The 22,506-nt window shown below is 37.6% G+C and overlaps 2 protein-coding genes across 3 annotated transcripts; one reads left to right on the top strand and one right to left on the bottom strand.

Moving 5' to 3' along the window:
- Positions 1-82: 82 nt before the first annotated feature.
- Positions 83-10,411, top strand: eif2b1 (eukaryotic translation initiation factor 2B, subunit 1 alpha). Its single transcript, XM_007238261.4, has 9 exons — positions 83-220; positions 2,704-2,805; positions 3,075-3,211; positions 4,520-4,636; positions 5,503-5,615; positions 6,050-6,118; positions 6,969-7,044; positions 8,158-8,283; positions 8,511-10,411. The coding sequence occupies exons 1-9, from the start codon at positions 208-210 to the stop codon at positions 8,664-8,666; spliced, it is 909 nt and encodes a 302-aa protein (XP_007238323.1). The 5' UTR covers positions 83-207; the 3' UTR covers positions 8,667-10,411.
- A 120-nt stretch (positions 10,412-10,531) lies between these two features.
- Positions 10,532-17,766, bottom strand: LOC103022411 (transmembrane emp24 domain-containing protein 2). Of its 2 annotated transcripts, XM_007238265.4 has the most exons (5): positions 17,407-17,766; positions 13,717-13,909; positions 13,223-13,243; positions 11,892-11,999; positions 10,532-11,767 (listed from the first exon to the last, which is right to left on the bottom strand). In XM_007238265.4, the coding sequence occupies exons 1-5, from the start codon at positions 17,584-17,586 to the stop codon at positions 11,643-11,645; spliced, it is 627 nt and encodes a 208-aa protein (XP_007238327.1). In that variant the 5' UTR covers positions 17,587-17,766; the 3' UTR covers positions 10,532-11,642. The 2 variants fall into 2 exon arrangements, with proteins under 2 accessions (XP_007238327.1, XP_007238328.1); XM_007238266.4 differs by lacking the exon at positions 13,223-13,243 and having other exon boundaries at positions 17,407-17,762.
- Positions 17,767-22,506: the final 4,740 nt, after the last annotated feature.

A 22,506-nucleotide genomic window follows, 5' to 3' on the forward strand; every position in this document is an offset into this window, starting at 1 on the left:
ACTTCTGATCTGTGCGCTGTAGTGAAGCCGCTGCTCCAGAGCGCGGGGACTGCCGGGCGTTGCGTCAGCATCAGCAGCGTGCTGTGGACCTGCTGTGGAACTGGTGTTGAACCCAGGGCAGGTTACAGGTCTGATCACTGAACCCTGACCCTGATCCTGCTCTTTACCACATTTTCATCTTCACACCAGAGGAGTGGACTTTGCGGGATGGATGAAGGGGGTATGTTCTGTTCTGCTTCTCTGTCGTTGACTTGTGATTTTTGTTTTGTTTTCATCCACAGTGATCAAATGTCAACCTGTTCATTACTGTGTTTCTGAGTTCTGACACAAAAAATAACGTTTAATCTACTTAAGCTACATGTGAAGAAAAAAAAACTGATTAAACTGACACACACACCTACGGAGCCCCTGAAGGGACATTGTGTATTTTCTTTTACGTTAAAAAGTGTTGAGCAACACATTCAGTGGTGGAAGTTTTCAGAGGGGAATGATTCAGTTAGGTACCTATAGGTAGCTGTAAGCCCAGAGTTATCAATAGCCAGCTAGCTAACTCTTATTAGAAGTGCACAAAGAAGGTATCATTTTGTAGTAAAAGGCACTAGCTACATGTGAGAAAAAAACTGAGTAAAACTGATACACACCAGTTGAAAACCAGTAAATTGGAATTATTAAAAAAAATATATGTAATATTTGTATAAGTACATATAAACTTTTAGGTAAGAGTGTGTCTTATTTTAGCCCAATTTAGCCATATGTTTTTACATACATGAAAAGTAGCATAAAAAGTTTGAGTACCCTTGGTCAGAATATGTTATGATAAAGAGCAGGTTGTGGAATTAAGGAAGAAAATGGTGGAGGTCATTAATAAATTAAAATTGTAGTGTATGTAGTTTGGTTTGTTGCCTCGTCTAAGGTGGCCACTGGCAGTTTATGATATTCCGATTTCTGAGGTTGAGAGGTTAGAAAGGGTTATGAACAAGGCTATAAGGACATGGGGTTGTCGTGTTGCCTCAGTAATGGCGTGGTGTGGGAGAGGAGTGCTGGAACTGCCATTGACGAGCTTGGTTGAGGAGTTCAAATGTGCTAAGGTAGGATGTGAGATGCAGTTTTTAGGGTCAAAAGACGGGCAGTTTAAAGCAATGGCAGCAGTGACTAGGTCAGGGAGAAAGTGGAATCCTCGAGAAGCAAGAAGTGCAAAATGAGTAAACAGGGGCAGTGGATGAGATGGGAAAGTGTAGAGAAGCGGAGAATCACCTGGCGAGAGTTATGCGAGAAGTTTCTTTTGGGAGCTACATATGATGTTTTGCCAATGCCACAAAACCTTGCTCAGTGGGTGGGTGAGGATCCAAGTTATAAGTTTCGTGCAGGAAGTGGCACGCTGAAGCACATTTTGTCGGCATGTAAGGTGAGCCTGTTTCAGGGGCGATACACATGGAGGCATAATCAGGTATATCTTTTGCGGGTGAACTTGATAAGAAGCGGTTAGAAGTTAATAACATGTTGGAGGTTGGTTGCAGTAGGGTAATTATGTTTGTGAGTGGGGAGCAGCATAGTGGAGAAAGAGCACAGTGCTTGAAAACTGCTGGTAAATGGGCTGATGCACGAGATTGGAAGTTGTTAGTGGATGTAGGTAGTAAGCTGCAGATTCCTTGAGGAATCTCCAGTACCTTAAGGCAAAGTAAAGTGAAAGTAAGCGGGTAGTGTATTTTATAGAGCTGACTGTTCCGTTTGAAGATGAGGTAGATGGAGCTTATGAAAGGAAAAGGTTAAAGAATGCAGAATTGGTGGCTGAGGTAAGAGAGCGTAGGTGGCAAGCATTAGACCGGTGGAGGTAGGTGCTAATGGTTTTGTGGCAAATTCTGCAACAAGACTGCTGTCTGAGTTCATAATTAGAGGTTGTGTGCTGAGGACAGTTGTGGAGGAGTTGTCAGAGGTAGCTGAAAGATCTAGTTAATGGTTGTGGTTCAGAAGGGCTGAGGTTAGGTAGGAAAGGGAATGTGTTTGAAGGTGCTTCAACAGCAAGCTTGGAGGGGGGTGGGGGTGGGTCTGGGACGGCAAACACTGATGAAGGAAGGTGCCTACCTGACGACCCCTGAGAAGAGCTTGCTCTGAAGTTTGTGTTTTAAAATATGGGAATGGGCTGGGTGTGAGTGCTAGGTGTGGTCTTTCTTGCTGGTCTTGTTGTAGTTTCACACCTGTTGGCTCCCCTGGACTGTACGGCAGGAGGGAGGTGAAATAGGTGAGCAGAATAGGTCAAGCTGGTCTAGAGAGTGTCCTGCTCAGTCTAGTGGCACTCTTCACTCTACTCTCTACTCTGTTCTCCACTAACCTGCTCATGGACCACAAGTCCAGTAGCAATGCTCAAGTCTTTTCGAGTGGGCAACATGCATCTAAGGGTAACTACACCAGGAGCACGTTCAAGCCTGAGTCCTATTAACTTATTTTCGGAAAAAAGTTTCTGCTTAGAACTCAAAATAAAATTGATTTGTGTGCTATTGTGTTCATAAAGTGTGCTGTGGTTGGTTGTTGTCTGCTCAAATATGTGCTAGTGTATACACTGGTGACCTACATGAAAAGGAATTGAGCCTATTCCACGTGCTTTTAATTTGAGAAGTATTGTGTTCATTATTTTAGACATGGCATTTAATTATAAGTGAGGGTTGATTTTAAACATATTGCTCCTCTGGTGATTTTTGACTGCAGAGTTGGTGGAGTATTTTAGGACGCAGATGAGCCAGGATCCTGATGTGGCCTCTGCTGTAGCTGCCATACGTTCACTTCTGGAGTTCCTGAAGCGAGATCAGAGTAAGTTACAATAATTACATTATCGAGTTCTGGCTGAAAGATTGAAACTGAAAGACAAATGTTTCAAGGATTAATTTTTTGTGTCACCAAAGATCTAACATAGACCTAAACGTTTATTTGCTCAAATATCTAACTAACTTGACTCTGATTATAGTTGCATCTTGCAAGTAGGTCTGTTTGCCTCTGCTGTCTTTGATTCATTGTATGATGCAATAAATTGTATTAATTTTGGGAAATAATATTTATCTGGATGATTTGCTGTTTTACAGGTGAGACCATCCTGGGCCTGAGAGAGAACCTGACCAAAGCCATCGGCCGTCTTCAGGAGGCTGATTCTTCAGTGGCTGTTTCCTCTGGAGGAGAACTCTTCTTACGATTCATCAGTCTTACCTCACTGGAGAATCCCGTTAGTCCCATAAAAACACACTTTATTTTCAAACAACTTTGAAGATTACATACACTGCATGTTCAAATGTTTGTGGACACCCTTTAATGAATTACTTTAGCTGTTGTAAGATGCACCCATAGCTGACACAGATATGAAAATGCACCATGCAGGCATGAGCTTAAGGGCTATAAAACCCCCAAGCTTTGAGCTGTGAAGCACTGAAACCTCCATCAAAACACCAGTCAGAAAGCAAAAAGCAGGTGTCCAGAAAAAGAGTGGGATTATGTTGTGTATTATATTGTCATTGAAAAACATTGCATAACTGTCAATCGATTAAAACATTTCATTAGATTAATCACAACAATTTCTTCTTAGTACGCAAGTTTTATAGTGAATGTTTAAATACAAATAAAAGAATGAATGTAAGACTAGTACACTAGTCAGAGGAATAAAAAATGCATGATAAATTGGATAAAGGATTTATTTTTACTTTATTGTAAATATCTCAGGCTGGTTGTAAGAATTTCTGAGTTTCCGAGTCCTGTGCGTAATGCACACACAGCCCTGATGCTGCGGGCACAGCCCATGTGAACAGGATACACGTGGTTGCATGCTTCCTCCACTCATCGCTGCCCTGTAAGGGTTTCGTGACCGCTCGGGGGTGCTCGAGGCTGATCCCCGCTACGGAGAGCAAGTCCGAGGTTGTCTGCACGCCTCTGTGCCCGCAGCACGCCCCTGTGCCCGCAGCACGCCTCTGTGCCCGCAGCACGCCTCTGTGCCCGCAGCACGCCCCTGTGCCCGCAGCACGCCTCTGTGCCCGCAGCACGCCCCTGTGCCCGCAGCACGCCCCTGTGCCCGCAGCACGCCCCTGTGCCCGCAGCACGCCTCTGTGCCCGCAGCACGCCCCTGTGCCCGCAGCACGCCCCTGTGCCCGCAGCACGCCCCTGTGCCCGCAGCACGCCTCTGTGCCCGCAGCACGCCCCTGTGCCCGCAGCACGCCCAGCAGCAGCAGCGTGCAGTCCGTGATGCAGCACGGCAGGTTGACCAGCAGCTCGGGGGCGGGGTGTGGCAGATTATGAGTTGAGGTGCTCCTTCTTCCAAATTATTCGCGTGTGTTAACACTTCAATGATGACAGCACTAATTATAACACAAACATACAAACATATAAAATGCTGAATGAAGCATTTATCGTGCAGTAAGTGCAATCTGAATTATACGGTGTGGTAATGTTTGTATAACATATAAAACCTTAATAGTCAGACATTTTATCTTTCCATTTCTCAATGTTATAATGCATTACTCACATTACTTTTTTCCTCTTTTAGGATCTTTCTCAGTGCAGGAATATGATGATAGAGAGAGGTGAACTCTTTCTGAAGAAAATTTCTTTGTCCAGAGGCAAAGTGGCCAAACTCTGCCACACCTTCATTAAAGACGGGGCTGTACGTATCTCAACACTTTAAACCTGCTTTCATTAAAAAGCATATTATGTATAAACTGTGTATCTCAGCATTAAGAGAGTGTTTGCCTGAGAAGCCACCCTATTTTTAGAATAGATGCAAATAAACAGAAATGCTGAACAAAACTACAAGAATTTATCTTGAGCTATTCTGAAGAGTATATTTCTTCTGGGTGCCCCTGGCCAGCGCTCCAGTTCAGTTCCATCAGCAGCTCACCTGATTTACCATTATTATTCTCTGATTTAGCAAACCAGCTGCCAAAATAAAGATAACTATAAATAATACTAGACCCCATGATTAGAGCCTGGGAGATGTTTTAATAAACACAGTGAGGTAAAACAATGCCTGTCACCTGTTTTTAGTGGACGGCAAATTGTTCCAAAAATGATTGCTATTTATCTCAATATGGAGGAAAACCTAAAGCAGTATCTGTTTGATTGGCATTGGAACAGAACTTACAATTGTGTATTACTTGATAAAGCGGTGTGAAAGACTACAGCAGCAGTAAAACTGTACTCCACACTGTGCATGCCTTTACATTGAGGATTTTTGTATTAATGTTATTTGTATTTGTTCTAATTTTAGTGATTCACGGAGCATCAATAAAAAAAATCTACATCTAGGAGTGTTAAAACTGTAATTTTAACAGGTGCCTTAACCTTTAACAAAATACTGCTGTTGATTACATGTTTGTAGTCCAAATTTTGCTTCTTCAGATTTCAAGAAGTGGTAAAAGACTGTTAGTCCTTGTTACTCTGATAATTATGAAGCTAAGCATGCTTTGGATGGTCAGCTACATATTGGCTAAGTTATTGATTATATTTAACCTGATTCCCCTCTTTCTTCAGAAAATCCTCACTCACTCCTCGTCCAGGGTTGTACTGAAAGTTCTGGAAAGTGCAGCGGCTGATAAGAAGCGTTTTACTGTCTACGTCACTGAATCCCAACCGGACTCTGCTGGGTAAGAATAAACCTTGTGTATTAATATTAGTCTGAGATGTTGGAATAATATAAAATTTGTATTAGTTTAAAACTATTTACAGTGTAAAAGTAATGTAAGGGGAAAAAAGCTGTTAAGGACAAAAGCTTAGACCACACCACAGGATCCTACAGTGCACAAACCCCCTCCCCAAAACACTTATTTCTAAAAGCCATAATGACTATAATCTTCTATTAAAATGTTAAATTTGGGATGCACTGCGCTCCCTCTTTCAGCTGCTTTCCTAAGAGGTTATTTAGGTAAAATTCACTGTCAGCATTCATTGTTTACTCGAGTAAAACACTGATCATGTTCTTAAACATTTAAAGTATTGAGTTGTTTGCCGTATTCAGTGTTAAGAAGGCATTTTTAACTCCTCATGCAGCTCTCTGTTCTGTTTTCTTTTGTGTCTTTAGAAAACACATGGCAGACAAACTGAGAAAACTTAATATTCCTGTTACAATAGTGCTTGATGCAGCAGTCGGGTAAGATGGCCACTTCTAATTCTAATTTTCCACTATAATAACTCATTTAAAAACTGCTTTATTCTGGGGTTTAATTGTGTACCGTATTTTTTTGCACTGTAAGGCGCACCAGATTATAAGGCGTACTGTCAATAAATGTCTATTTTTTGGTCTATTTTCATACACAAGGTGCACCAGGTTATAAGGTGCATTATGCAACACTAGCAAGGAACAGGGGTGTTGTCATTTTTTTTCTTCTAATTCAGTAGGTCTCGCCACTGAATGGTAGTTGAGGGGGGGTTATTACTGTTAATTTAGGTAATTAAAGTACGCTAGCAGATTGCGCTTCGGTAAGCCAGAGTGCAATCTGCTAGTGTTTGTCACACATACCTTGTTTTAACATGATATACACACAGACCACAGTCCAATATACTCATCTCTGAACGGCAAAAGAGCTAGCACTGCATTTAGAGGCTATTGCTGCTCCAGCAGTGCTAGCCAGGGTTAGCAGCAGGCTACAGGCCGATAATACTCACCTCTGGACTGTGGAAGAGCTAGGGCTTAGCAAGGTTAGCGGCTAATGGAGAAAAACTTCACTGAAACTCCTGTATAACACTGTACTTCAGTGGAGGGGATTTACTGCTTCTTACAACCTGACTGGTAGAATTCATACACAAGATGCATAAGGCAAAATTAAACAAAATTAAGTGTACCTTATAGTGCGAAAAATACGGTATGATAAGTGCCTTAATTGGCATTGGGTCTTATATACTGAAAGAGGATTTTGATAAATTTATAATGCAGTATTTATAGTCTTGTGCAGATATTGTTAAATTGAATATTGCTGTAAAGGCTTGTAAATGTTTTTCAGATACATCATGGAGAAGGTAGACATGGTAATAGTTGGTGCTGAGGGGGTGGTAGAGAGTGGAGGCATCATTAACAAGGTAAGGCCTGTTGCTGAACACACACACACACACACACACACACTGTGCTGATGCTTATATACAGTTATGCACCAGATGTATAAGTAAATAGAACACACCTTACAATCACTCAGTGTAGGTGTATCAATAATATGAAGCCATTTACATGCAGTGTACCTGTACACTAGCTAAAGAATAAGTGGAACTAATGAGAACACTGAATTTTAACATGTTAGTGTAATAGGTCATCATCGCTGCAACATATCAGCTAGTGACATTTCTTTGTTCTAGATAGTTTACTAAGTGGAAAAGTGGAAGTGTGTAAGAACCATAACACCCTGTGAAGTTACAGAGCATGGTGTCTGAGTGCAGATTTTCAAACATCAGCGTGGGTTTCCATAGCCTAGCAGCTGCATTCAGGCCTTACATCACCAAGCACACAGACACCAGTCATGCATCAGATGGTGTAAAGCACACATACATTGAACTCAGGAGTTACGTGAAGAAACGAGTGAAGAAACACACTGATTCACCTAGCAGTCTGATGGAAGTGTCTAGGTTTGGACACTGTAAATGTTAACATGTTGTGTTTAATAAAACCATGCAAACATATTTGTTTACTTTTTTGTGTGGTATTAGTTTAAGCAGGCTGTGTTTGTCTATTGTTGTGATTTAGATGAAGAACACATTTAATGACCAATTTATGAAGAAATCCAAGTATAATCCCAAAGGGTTCACATACTTTTTTCTTGCAACTACATACTAAATACAGGATTCACAGACTTACTATGAAGTCTGTTAACTTTATTTTAATGTTATACTTCAACTTCTATTCTTAATTGTAATTTTTTTAGTAGTATTTAAGAATTTTTAATTTAATTTCTGTATATTTGCAGATAGAATGATTTTTGGGAGGGAGACACATTTTATTTTGAAGTGTGATGTGCCTGGCAAACAGAATGAAACTTTTTTACTCTATCTCTATCTGGCTAAGTTCTGAACTTGAAAGTATCAACATTGTGTTCACGTCACTATATAAATAAGCCAGCTGTTGCATTACCAGTCTCTTTAAAATCACAATATATATATATTTTTAAATGAATTTGATCTTTTTCTAATGAATCTTCTCTCCAGATTGGTACCTACCAGATGGCTGTATGCTCAAAGGCACACAACAAGCCTTTTTACGTGGTGGCAGAAAGCTTTAAATTTGTGCGTCTTTACCCTCTAAATCAGCAGGATGTGCCTCACAGATTTAAGGTATGTTCTTTATTTCAAATTCTTCTTTCTGAACATCATATTTTTATTTTCATTTATTGATACACTGTTATTTAAATCAGGGTCACAATCAGTGCCTGGGTTTCCAGTTTAAGACTTTAAGATCTTAACTGGTGGAGAGTGTTCAGTGTGACTGTAGCTGTGCTAAAATCCTTTTTTGGAAAACTGGCTTTGTATTTTTAATAATATCTAACTTTTCTCTTCCCCAGTATAAGGCAGATACTCTGAAAACTGCAGAGGACCTCAACCAGGAGCATCCCATAATCGACTACACCCCTCCCTCTCTCATCACCCTGCTGTTCACTGACCTGGGTGTGCTGACGCCCTCCGCCGTTAGCGACGAGCTCATCAAACTCTATCTGTAATGCTCTCAGCTCGCTCTTACAGAGACGCACAATCAAATCAAGATCCACCTGACCTTCCTGCTCATCTTTAATTCTACACCTGCAGCCATTACAGTCTTCTGGACTTAAACTGGATCAACTGGTTTGAATATTCATATCTTTGATTGTGAGCTTGCATTTATTGCATTACTAAAAATGTTTTCATAACATGGCGTCATATGCCTGATTTCATTCTCAAAATCCCATTTAAAAATAATCCAACAAATTAACCCAGGGGAATTATTACCCATCAGTACAAACCGGTAAAGCAGAACACTTTATTTTTGTTCTGACTTACTGAAATAAGGGATAAAAAGCTGATCTCATTTACAGGACGAAGCATGAACCCCCCCCCCCCCCCCCCCCCCTCTATTAGAGTACACTGTGCCTTTACACAGTATGATTTTTAATATATAAATTACTTCATAAATGAATTGTTTTGGGTGATTTTTAAAGGCAAGCATGAAATTAACAGCATATTATAGTTTCCGATCAACAGTTTTGATCAATACAATTATGTAACTTTACACAACATACACTTTTAATATATACTTATTTTGCATTTGTAAGTTGTGTTCTAATGTGTTCTTTAAAACAAAATGTTCTCAAACATTTGCTATAGGTGTACATTTTAAAAACTAGCATCTTTTAAAGGAAAAGCTAAATTATATTATTTCCCCAAATAGGCAAACAAAAAATACCCAAATATTCCATTTCTTTTTTTTTTTCTTGGTGAGGATGTTAAAGAAAGTTTACCCAAAGCATTTAACTTGCTGGCCTTGTGTTAATCGTGCTTGTGTATACTAGTGCATCTCAAAACAATTAGAATATAGTTGAAAAGTTACTTTATTTTAGTAATTCAATTAAAAATGTGAAACTGATTAACAGCTCTGGAAGAACTCGAGACCACTTCAGTTTCTGGATAAGTTTCTCTGTTTTGGCTATTTCCAAATATACGTTAAAACGAGTAAAATTAAAACTGACTTTGGACTTGATAGAACAAAGTGGATCAACACCAGCAGATGACATGTCTCTCCAAACCATCACTGATTGGTGGAAACTTCACACTAGACCTCGAGCAGTTTGGACTGTGTGTCTCTCCACTCTTCCTCCAGACTCTGATCCCTTGATTTACAAATGAAATGTAAAATTTACTGATGATCAGTGATGGTGTGGAGAGACATGTCATCTGCTGGTGTTGACCCACTGTGTTTTATTATCAAGTCCAAAGTCAGTGCAGTTTTGTTTTCCCACAAAATATTACAGCACTTCATGCTTCCCTCTGCTACTGACAACTTTTATAGAGATGCAGATTTCATTTTCCAGCAGGACTTGGCACACTGCCCACACTGCCAAAAGTACCAATTGGTCTTTTAATTTTCTGAAACACTGTTTTTTGGGATTTCTGTAAGCCATAATCATCAACAATAAAATAAATAAACAGTTTAAAATAGATCACTCTGTGTTTAATACATTTATATAATATGAGTCAACTGAATTACTGAAATAAGGTTATATTATTTTATGAGATGCACTAGTATGTGAAATACTTTTCTTTCAATAAAAATATAAAGTAGTTAAGACAGGGAAAGACTAATGCATGACCTCAAAGGCTTGAAATGCACCAATAACATTTTTCATGTAGTACTTTTGTTATAAATCATGACAAGGACACTTAAGATCAACTCAACTCAAAATGTCCCAATATAAAGCCCTAAGAAACTCCATTATGTACTCTGGAATTGTTTATTTTGTTTAAGGTAACTCTGGTTACAGAAAATAAAAGTTTTGCCCAAGATAGTTTGTCAAGACCCCCATCAAATTAACATTTGAGCAACTTCATTACAAACTTTTACCCAAATGCAGAGTTTATTATTGATCCATTTTAACACCCCACCACCCAAAAAAAAAAAAAAATCAAAAAAGTATAAAAATGTTTTTTCCATTACCTACAATGACTAGCTGCATTGTAGGAAACTGGGCTTCGGATGAGAAAAAGTGGAAAAGAAAGAAGCAAAGCTTGACATATTATATACACTTCAATGAGAGAACTGTTTTGTACTGTACAATTCTGTATTTGACAAACCTGATAACGCCACATGTTCGGCACAGAAATCATTGGGAAGAATGTAATATACAAAACAATATAAAAGCTCACACCACCACCATTACAGTGAAAAATCAAACCATGGTAACTTGTCTATTGTGCCCTTATTTGCACTCTCGTAACATTAGCGCAAATCTCTCGTAGTAACAGAAAAGCAAGAAGGTAGCTTGCATTTGCTTATTTGCATTTAGAGCCAACAGCAGAAAAAAATGGATTTTACAAAAAATACAAATAAATTTAAATTTAAAACCCTCTCAATCACAAAGTTGTTATAACCATGGGAGCAGGAAAATCTTATCCTAAAGAGAATGTTGTCTTCAGGAAATAAACTGCAGTGATTTAAAGATACACTAAGTCATTAGATTAACTTTAAAGACCTTGACCTTTAATAACAATGTTTCATCAGCATCAACGGTCCTGTGGTGTCTGTAGCGGCCTTTTAAGAGTCCAGTGGTGATCCAACTTGTCAATTATGGTAAACAGCTGAGAACACAGACATATGCTTTTCCAAATGCTACATACCAACAAAATAGTGAAGTGTGATCAGACCTGCTCAAAATATTCATACGTCATAGATTAACTTGCATTACCAAGTACAGGGACAGCATTTGTAAAATTGGAAAGTCTTAAATTAGTGCACCTTTAAGCAAATACAAAATAGTACACAGGACCATGACAGGAAGTGGAGAGTGCATTCGCAGACTGTGCCAGCCTGGCAACGTCTAGTCTCAAAAATAACAGACTAGGAGGTGGTGATCTTCCTGTTTTTCAATAGTTTTACTTGTTTATTCTTCCCATGAGTCCAAAGAACGATGAGACACTTTGGAATACAAAACAGTACAAACCACAATTTAAACAACTCTCCGCACTTCGAAAAACCTCTTCAGGTAGTAAATCTGTCCCAGGGTCATAGCCACCAGCACCAGGGCCTCGAAGAACGACCACAACACTACTCGACTGTTCGTGTTGTCGTTAACTGGTGAAAAATGGAAACAGTGCGATGTTAGTGCATCTGATGCTATTAAATGTTAATCAGCATGATTATCACATGAAGAATTCTGGCATCACTGCACCTCTAGACATTTGTGAGAGGGTCTTACTTGCTCTGTGTATCCTCTCGCGGACCTCCATGTACTCCTGCTCGTGCTTGACCGCAGTCATGGCAACTGCCAGCTCGTTGATCATCTCCTCCAGCTTGTTTTGATGGGCTGTAACAGAACAGTCACCTAATGAGCATATGCTTAATGCAACAGCAGCATGCACATCTAGACATGATGTGGAAAGGGAAAAACAAGACTCATTAAATTCAGATTCCTCTTTTGCCTTCAAAACAAGGAGGTGTATTGAACTACAGGGTCGAATACTACATCCTTTTTCATTTCAGACACCGTGTTTAACAAGTCCACTAACTCAGTAAATACCAAATACACAAAACGCACCATTTAAACACATGAACCAACAAATGTTAGGGGTCAATTATAAGCCAATAATCAAGTAGGGATGCAACCAAAATGATTTGGCCAAAAATGGCTAAATAATTAATATTGAACAATGATTAATTTAATTTAAGTCACATTGCAGTGTTTTTTAATCAAATAAAATAATGAGCTTAATCACTTATCAGATATGAGCTGTGCAGGGCTAAAATAGTAAAGGTCAGCCTTTCTGCATATAAATTTCACTCATGGGACTTTATTAGCACTGCTGAGGTAAATTTATGGTTAAAATAGCCTAGGGGAATTAAATTCATGATTAGCGCTACTGAGATAAATTAAAGTCTAATAGCACTGCTTATGTAAATCCACAACTAGAAGAGAACTGCTACCAGAATGGTGTTGCTAAGGGACATTTATGACTGAAATAGCACTGCTGAGGTAAATATATTGAGCTCTTTTGGCATGCAGTGGTATTCTGGAATATTAAAAATGTTAAGAGTTTAATAAATAGATTTAAATGATAATTTATATTTGTAATGTTTAATTTAAATTCCAAAATTAATAAAAACCTGCACAAAATCACATTCTGTATCCAGCCTTTTGCATAACGTTTTATTTCATTCAGTTTTGGCCAAACATTTCATTTTGGAGCATCTGTAAGATCTTTCCAGTTTCTAAAGTGAAGCATAATGCGTGACATGCGTCTGTCTGCTTTTTTGGTTAATGCACTTTAAACTGTTTTAAAATGCAAAACTCCACTCTTGTAGCAAACCGTTTCCATTCATGTTAGCTGTATTGCAAGACAACTTTACTCATGACCAAAAAACAAAAACCCAATCCTCACAGCTCACAACTGTGGCGTGCATGTGTGAGTGTGTGTTACTCTCTACAGTCAAATGGTTCTAATGTTTTGTTCAAACAAAACAACAGCTAATGGGAAACTAATGCATAGTTACAGATTCATGTAAGCTTTCCATGCAGCCTAATTAACCTACCATCCCAGGTGCCACCACCAACTGATGGGGAGGATGAAAGCGGGAAAGAGAGGGAGAAAGATGAAATGAAAAGGACGAAAGGATGGAAGTAAGGAAAAAGGACAACAGAAGTGTAGCGAGACGCAACATTCCACAACACGTATAAGGGCTTATGTGCAGAAGTCATGCTTTAAGGGTCTCGACTTTTAAAATGTTTAGGGTTATGAGCCTTTTATATCTATATTTGAATCTCTTAGTTATGATTGGTTAAACTGGGGAAAAAAATGTTTGTGAACACATTTACTGTAAGTTACTGGGCAGATTCAGAAGCAGCAAAATATTGGCTTCTTATTTTTGCTATAAAAAATTGTTGCTTCTTTATAGCAGATGGAGATTACACAGTAAAGCCCTGGATAACTTAAGAAACTAAACACAGGAAGAAGTTATACATTTCTAATCAAAAAGTAAAGAAGGGCTATTTTACAGAGGAAAACACTACAAGCAGCCAATCATACCCTCTGTCTCCATGCCATCACCCTTAGGAGCCTCTCCAATATCAATGGTAAACATGACGATCTTGGGGGTCATGGTGGACATCTTATTGCTGAAGCAGAACTTGTAGGTGCCGTCCATATGTGCAGCCACAGAGTACTTCCCACTGGACTCCCTGTCTCCCTTATAGATCTGCTTTCCGTCTGGACCTGTAATCTATCATAAAACATGAATTTCTGTTATATAGAGTTCACTGGCAATGAGATATAAAAACAAAATAGATTTGGTGGGTTGGAACATTAAAGATATGCCTCATCAGATTAGCATAACTTGGAATATACACTGCTCAAAAAAGGGGAACACTTAAACAACACAATGCAACTCCAAGTCAACCACACTTCTGTGAAATCAAGCATTTCTCTCAGACCCATTGTGAGACCTTTTGCTGGTTCCTCCTGATGCAGGATAATGCTAGAGCTCATGGGGCTGGAGTGTGTCAGCAGTTCCTGCATGATGAAGGCGTTGTTGCTATGGACTGCCCCACCCCGTTCCCCAGACCTGAATCCAATCCAGCACATCAGGAACATCATGTCTCGCTCCATCCACCAACACCACACTGCACCACAGACTGTCCAGGAGTTACTGACGCTTCAGTCCAGGTCTGGGAGGAGATTCCTCAGGAGAACATCTGCCGCCCCATCAGGAGTCCAGGTGTTGTAGGGAGGTCATACAGGCACGTGGAGCCACACACACTACTGACCCTTATTTTAACTTGTCTTGAGGAATTTCCACTGAAGTTGGATTAGGCTGTAAGTAAGATTCCAAATCCAGACCACCATGGGATAATAATTTTGATTATTTTTATGTTATGTTGTTTTTTTTTAAACTGTAATATATAGATCTAGGATGTGTAATTTTAGTGTTCCCTTTTTTTTAGCAGTGTATTTTCCACTTTGTTCGAATGCATGGCAGCACTAATTTCTTCATAGTCAATATAATGCAATATAAGCAAAAACAGAATGAGTGAGATTCGAACACACTGTCTGAAAGTCTGCAAATGGAGGAATTAAACTAACTTGGTTCTTCAGTATTAGCATTCCTAATGAATACATACTCTACACAATATTTAATAGCTGAATAACTTCTAATTCTAATAACTTTCAACTAAAACCAAAACAGAACACCAACCCCATTGCTCTAATTTTTCTTCTTATCTTAGCATACAGTCATACACACATTCACATACCAAAATCCAATTGGGCAATTTAGAGTATCCAATTTATCTGATCTCCATGTTTTTGAACTGTGGTAGGAAACAGCAGTGTCCAGAAAGAAACCCATGCATACACGAGGAGAACATAGAAACCCAACCCAAAAATGCACTTGCACTTATTAAATCAAACATAGACTTACTTTATATCAACGTTTTTTTTTTTTTAATGCAGAAGTACACAAGCTTGGATACTTATAGAACTGATGCTGCTGAATATTAGAATAAACTATTTAAAACCTGCAACAATTTGTATTGTACTGATTTAGAAGAGAAGACTGTTTCAGTCAGTCAGGGTGATTTCTGCAGTGGTCAGCAAGCAGCTACCATCCACTGTCTTTGTTGGATGAAAGAGAAGTCAAAACTATTAGGAAATAACTGTGTATCTTGTTTCACAGATAAGGAACAGCTGTCATCTTCTCACGTTTGTAACCAGAAAGTCAATGGCACCACATACTAACTTAGGAAAGTGGTTTAACTATAGTTCTGTTGAATTTGGCCAACAAGCCAAGAGTGATCATATTAATCTGATCACAACAGGTCCTGGACGTATTTACAGCTGGTTTCTGGTGTGGGTTAAATTAAACACAAACATGATCACATTAAATATTACCAAAAATACTCTCATTCACTAACAGCAGGACAGGAGCACAAAATCTCGTTTAGAATATAGTTTTTTTGGGAATGCTGGACTACAAGGAAAAGCTAAGTTCACCTGTGATAAATTTGTGCATATTGGTATCTGATAACACTGCGCTCATATTATTAATTCTCAGTTTGTGCTGAGTAGAAGCATATGGAGCCTTTTCAATCCAATGGTGGCATAGATGAGATTTATTTACAAATGTCAAGACATGTCAAACTACCTCAAAAGATCCAGTTCTTTATGATCATTATTTAGATTTGAGTGGATTTCAGTCTGGAAATCAGTCCATCAGTCCAGCTGTTTATCCTAATCAGTTCTAACTCAGATCTTTATTGGTAAAAGGATACATTTAGAATCTCTGTAATGCAGCTCACTTACACAGTACATTTCCAAGTAAGAATATAAAACTGACATATTTGTCTACAATTATTCTGTGCATATGCTATAATGTAATGCTAGTAAATTCTTTTTGATATTTGAAATGAGTTTCTACTAATAAAAAGTACATTATATAGATGGGGAATTTTAACCCTTTTAGACCTAACTTATGTTCCATTAATATAAAAAATTAAGAAAGCTATTTTCTGTCTGTAATGCACACAAAAAATGTAAAAAATACATAAACTAAATCAAACTAAGTATTTTTCAAATCCGAAACATAATAAAGTGTCCTAAATCACAAATAAATAGTGAAGTGAGCTTGTATTACTTTGCCTCATTTGTTCTGTTGTGCTGACATGCCCTAATGTCTAAGTTGCAGATTTTTTTTTTATCCAGTGCGGTGGGCGGGGTTAGGCTGTTCTATTCTGATAGACAACACGTCTCAATTAGTATTATGTGCAATAAAACACTTAAAGACAGAAACTACATGATGTCCACTGTAATTGATGCAGGGTCTGAAAGGGTCAAGTTGTTCCAGTGGAAACAAGTAAAAGGACAAGTTTGAACTCGCTGGTGTTCATTCAGGATAAAATGTTCTGTCATACACATTTAAACAGCTATTTAAACTAAACTTCTTAAAAAATGTTGTTTTTTTTCCAGTGATGTGCACAATAAGAAATAATCATTGAAAAACGAAACGAATTTGACAAGATGAGCTTAAACTGAACACAGCAGCTGTTACAAACACTTTGACTACTATTCAAATATAGTTAAATTGTTAAACGTTATAGGGTATTTTAACTCTTTTCCGAGTGTCTGATGTATTAGTACTGATTCTACATCGAGTGTTTAACAGTACTGTACTAGATAAATTCGTGTTTTTAGTTGACCTACGTTATGTTCCTAATGTTAACACAGCTAGCTAAGCTAACGCTACCTAGCTGGATGTCTAGTTAGCGTAGCTTACTTTATCTTAGGTAGGTGTGTAGGCTCAAACCTTTAAAGATTGTTAAAGCTATGTAACTACTGAAGTGCATTTTTATGTTTACACAGCTGACAAAACAACCGGTCAGCTTGACAGCTTTTAACCTAGCTAACCTAACCTAACATATAACTTATATATTAATCCCAAACTGTGTTAGCTACATTAGCTAACCTAGCATACCAGTGGATCAAGAATCAGGCAAGCTAACGTACTCGGTTAGCAGGCTAATCCAGACATTAGGCTAGCTGTGAAGCTAACCGTTATGCTAAGATAAGCTATGCTAGCGGAAAAGCGCTTTAAGGACCGACGTGTCGCTCCAGCAAATGATCCCTCGGTTCTGCACTGTCGCCCCGGACCGCCTCTCTAACCCCGGCTTTAGCGCGTGTGGTGCCCCGCAGCTCTCTCCCGGGCGGCTAATAAGTATACTGTACCTCCACGTCGATGTCCAGGAAGCCTCCCTCCGCCACCTCGAACATCAGGCCCATCTTGGTGCCCGAGTTGACCCGCTCGTAGAAGCACTCCTCCGCGTGCGCGTCCACGCTCACGAAGTAGCCGGACGCCGTGGCGGAGAGTGCGGCCATCAGGACCATAAGTTCCGAAACTGTAAACATGATAACAGACCCCTGCAGCGCGCAGTTAACCGGGAAATACAGAGGTACAGACCGCAGCTCTGCTCGGGGAAGCGCAGGCTAACTGTGGGGAAGCCGCGGACTCGCGGAGGAGGAGGAGGAGGAGCTGCTGCCAGTGGCGGCCTGGAGGAACCGCTGCGAGTGAACAGCTCGAGCGGACTGGGAGCTGCCACGTCAGAGCTAACGAAGAGGCGGCGCGAGGGACAAAACACGCATTACTACAACTACAGCGTTACTACAACTACAGCGTTACTATAACTACAGCACTACTACAACTACAGCATTACTATAATTACATCATTACTACAACTACATACAGTATTACTATAACTACAGCACTACTATAACTACAGCATTACTCCAACTACAGCGTTACTATAACTACAGCATTACTAAAACTACAGTATTACTATAACTACAGCGTTACTATAACTACAGCATTACTATAACTACAGCATTACTCCAACTACAGCGTTACTATAACTACAGCATTACTATAACTACAGCATTACTCCAACTACAGCGTTACTATAACTACAGCATTACTACAGTATTACTATAACTACAGCGTTACTATAACTACAGAATTACTAAAACTACAGTATTACTATAACTACAGCGTTACTATAACTACAGCATTACTAAAATTACAGTATTACTATAACTACAGCGTTACTATAACTACAGAATTACTAAAACTACAGTATTACTATAACTACAGCACTACAGCATTACTATAACTACATCACTACACCCTAAATACAACAAATATAACTACACCACTACTATAACTACAGCATTACTATAACTACAGCATTACTATAACTACAGTATTTCTATAACTACAGCACATCTATAACTACAGCATTACTATAACTGCAGTATTATTATAACTTCAGTATTACTATAACTACATCATTACTATAACTACAGCATTACTATAACTACAGCACTACAGCATTACTATAACTACAGCACTACACCTTAAATACAACAAATATAACTACAGCTTTACTAGAACTACAGCATTACTAGAACTACAGTATTTCTATAACTACAGCACTTCTATAACTACAGCATTACTATAACTGCAGTATTATTATAACTTCAGTATTACTGTAACTACATCATTACTATAACTACAGCATTACTATAACTACAGCACTTCTATAACTACAGCATTACTATAACTACAGCATTACTATAACTAAAGCATTACTATAACTACAGCATTACTATAACTACAGTATTACTATAACTACAGCATTACTATAACTACAGTATTACTATAACTACAGCATTACTATAACTACAGCATTACTATAACTACAGTATTACTATAACTACAGCATTACTATAACTAAAGCATTACTATAACTACAGCATTACTATAACTACAGTATTACTATAACTACAGCATTACTATAACTACAGTATTACTATAACTACAGCATTACTATAACTAAAGCATTACTATAACTACAGCATTACTATAACTACAGTATTACTATAACTACAGTATTACTATAACTACAGCATTACTATAACTAAAGCATTGCTATAATTACAGCATTACTATAACTACAGTATTACTATAACTACAGCATTACTATAACTAAAGCATTACTATAACTACAGCATTACTATAACTACAGTATTACTATAACTACAGTATTACTATAACTACAGCATTACTATAACTAAAGCATTGCTATAATTACAGCATTACTATAACTAAAGCACTACTATAACTACAGTATTACTATAACTACAGCATTACTATAACTAAAGCATTATTATAATTACAGCATTACTATAACTAAAGCACTACTATAACTACAGTATTACTATAACTACAGCATTACTATAACTAAAGCACTACTATAACTACAGTATTACTATAACTAAAGCATTACTATAACTACAGCATTACTATAACTAAAGCATTACTATAACTACAGTATTACTATAACTACAGCATTACTATAACTAAAGCATTACTATAACTACAGTATTACTATAACTACAGTATTACTATAACTACAGCATTACTATAACTACAGCATTACTATAACTAAAGCATTACTATAACTACAGCATTACTATAACTACAGTATTACTATAACTACAGCATTACTATAACTACAGTATTACTATAACTACAGCATTACTATAACTAAAGCATTACTATAACTACAGCATTACTATAACTACAGTATTACTATAACTACAGTATTACTATAACTACAGCATTACTATAACTAAAGCATTACTATAACTACAGCATTACTATAACTACAGTATTACTATAACTACAGTATTACTATAACTACAGCATTACTATAACTAAAGCATTACTATAACTACAGCATTACTATAACTAAAGCATTATTATAATTACAGCATTACTATAACTAAAGCACTACTATAACTACAGTATTACTATAACTAAAGCATTACTATAACTAAAGCACTACTATAACTACAGTATTACTATAACTAAAGCATTACTATAACTACAGCATTACTATAACTAAAGCATTACTATAACTACAGTATTACTATAACTAAAGCACTACTATAACTACAGCATTACTATAACTAAAGCATTACTATAACTACAGCATTACTATAACTAAAGCATTACTATAACTACAGCATTACTATAACTAAAGCATTACTATAACTACAGTATTACTATAACTAAAGCATTACTATAACTACAGTATTACTATAACTAAAGCATTACTATAACTACAGTATTACTATAACTAAAGCATTACTATAACTACAGCATTACTATAACTAAAGCATTACTATAACTACAGTATTACTATAACTAAAGCATTACTATAACTACAGTATTACTATAACTAAAGCATTACTATAACTACAGCATTACTATAACTAAAGCATTACTATAACTACAATATTACTATAACTAAAGCACTACTATAACTACAGCATTACTATAACTAAAGCATTACTATAACTACAGCATTACTATAACTAAAGCATTACTATAACTACAGTATTACTATAACTAAAGCATTACTATAACTACAGTATTACTATAACTAAAGCATTACTATAACTACAGCATTACTATAACTACAGTATTACTATAACTACAGTATTACTATAACTAAAGCATTACTATACCTACAGCATTACTATAACTAAAGCATTACTATAACTACAGCATTACTATAACTAAAGTATTACTATAACTACAGTATTACTATAACTAAAGCACTACTATAACTACAGCATTACTATAACTAAAGCATTACTATAACTACAGCATTACTATAACTAAAGCATTACTATAACTACAATATTACTATAACTAAAGCACTACTATAACTACAGCATTACTATAACTAAAGCATTACTATAACTACAGCATTACTATAACTAAAGCATTACTATAACTACAGTATTACTATAACTAAAGCATTACTATAACTACAGCATTACTATAACTACAGTATTACTATAACTACAGTATTACTATAACTAAAGCATTACTATACCTACAGCATTACTATAACTAAAGCATTACTATAACTACAATATTACTATAACTAAAGCACTACTATAACTACAGCATTACTATAACTAAAGCATTACTATAACTACAGCATTACTATAACTAAAGTATTACTATAACTACAGCATTACTATAACTAAAGCATTACTATAACTACAGTATTACTATAACTACTATAGCTCACCTTCAGGCCAGTCGCTCTACTACCACGGCATCCTCAAACTGTCTCTGCTAGTAGGCTGAAGCGCCGCCCGGTCGTTTTTTTTTTTTTTTTCGAGTGAAGCGTGCTGCGTGTCCCCCGCTACGCCCGGGCCCCTGCCTTTTGCCCCTCCCTTTTTATCTCTCGAGGTGTCTGAATCTGAATGATTGACTCTGAAAACTTTGTTTTAGGAAACTTCAATAAAAATTATGAATTATAAAGAAAATCTTGTTGAAATATGAAATCATATTTTCCTATATTATTTTTTCCCCTCCCTTGGAAGGGCAATATCAGCCAAGGATGGCAAAAGGGCAGTTGCCCCAAGCACATTGGGCCATAGCGTCTGCACGTCACTGGCGCGCACCAAGTCTAAGCTGAACACCCCATGATCTCTGATACATCAGATGCACTGCAGCAAGAACCATCATTCAACAATAACTGATAGAAACACATGGGGGAGACATTTTGTCAAGACTGTGCAATTTTCTTTAAGTAATATCCTACAGCAGAAGTCACTAATGGGCGGACCGCGGTCCGGGTCCGGACCCAAACGTTGTCCAATGCAGACCCAAACCTACTGAGAAGTACTTACTTGTGTACGTGCTTTGCGGCACAGTAAATCCCAGACCAATCTTGTGTGGGGTAAGATCACCAAACGCTCTCTTCAGACAATCAGATCTGTGCAGACGCGGTAAGGAAAAAATAAATAAATAAACATGCCGCTCCTCACGCGGGATCAAACCTGTGCTGTCAGGGTCGCGGTCCCGCTGCTCCGGCTGTTGAATTGGGACGCGGCCGTGAAAAAACGCCAGGTGAGGAATGTAAACAAAATCTGGCCAGAGAGGCATTTATTATTATTATTATTATTATTATTATTATTATTATATATTTGTCTCATCATTCAATTCAAACAACCTTACAGGAGATAGCACTTAATTATAACACAAGTTAACAATTGGTCTGGACCTTGGCCTGTCGAAATTTTCTCTAACTGGACCATACTGAATTCTAATTAAATACCCCTGCTCTACAGTATTACAATACAAAACACAATGCAAACTTACACTAAATACATATTCAACACTGATAAAAGGTACAGTATGTTCTTTAGAAGGAATCTGCTCGTATACAACTTGTTTACATGATAAGA

Source organism: Astyanax mexicanus, chromosome 22, assembly GCF_023375975.1.
Source record: "Astyanax mexicanus isolate ESR-SI-001 chromosome 22, AstMex3_surface, whole genome shotgun sequence".
NCBI lineage: Eukaryota > Metazoa > Chordata > Actinopteri > Characiformes > Acestrorhamphidae > Astyanax > Astyanax mexicanus.

Coding starts and splice junctions, on each gene's coding strand:
- LOC103022411 (XM_007238265.4), bottom strand. CDS start 17,586: ATGTTTACAGTTTCGGAACTTATGGTCCTGATGGCCGCACTCTCCGCC. Junction 13,910..17,406: donor TCCTGGACATCGACGTGGAG/GTACAGTATACT, acceptor GTTTTATGATAG/ATTACAGGTCCAGACGGAAA. Junction 12,000..13,222: donor TGGTGGTGGCACCTGGGATG/GTAGGTTAATTA, acceptor GTTCTGTTACAG/CCCATCAAAACAAGCTGGAG.
- eif2b1 (XM_007238261.4), top strand. Junction 2,806..3,074: donor GTTCCTGAAGCGAGATCAGA/GTAAGTTACAAT, acceptor GCTGTTTTACAG/GTGAGACCATCCTGGGCCTG. Junction 3,212..4,519: donor TTACCTCACTGGAGAATCCC/GTTAGTCCCATA, acceptor TTCCTCTTTTAG/GATCTTTCTCAGTGCAGGAA.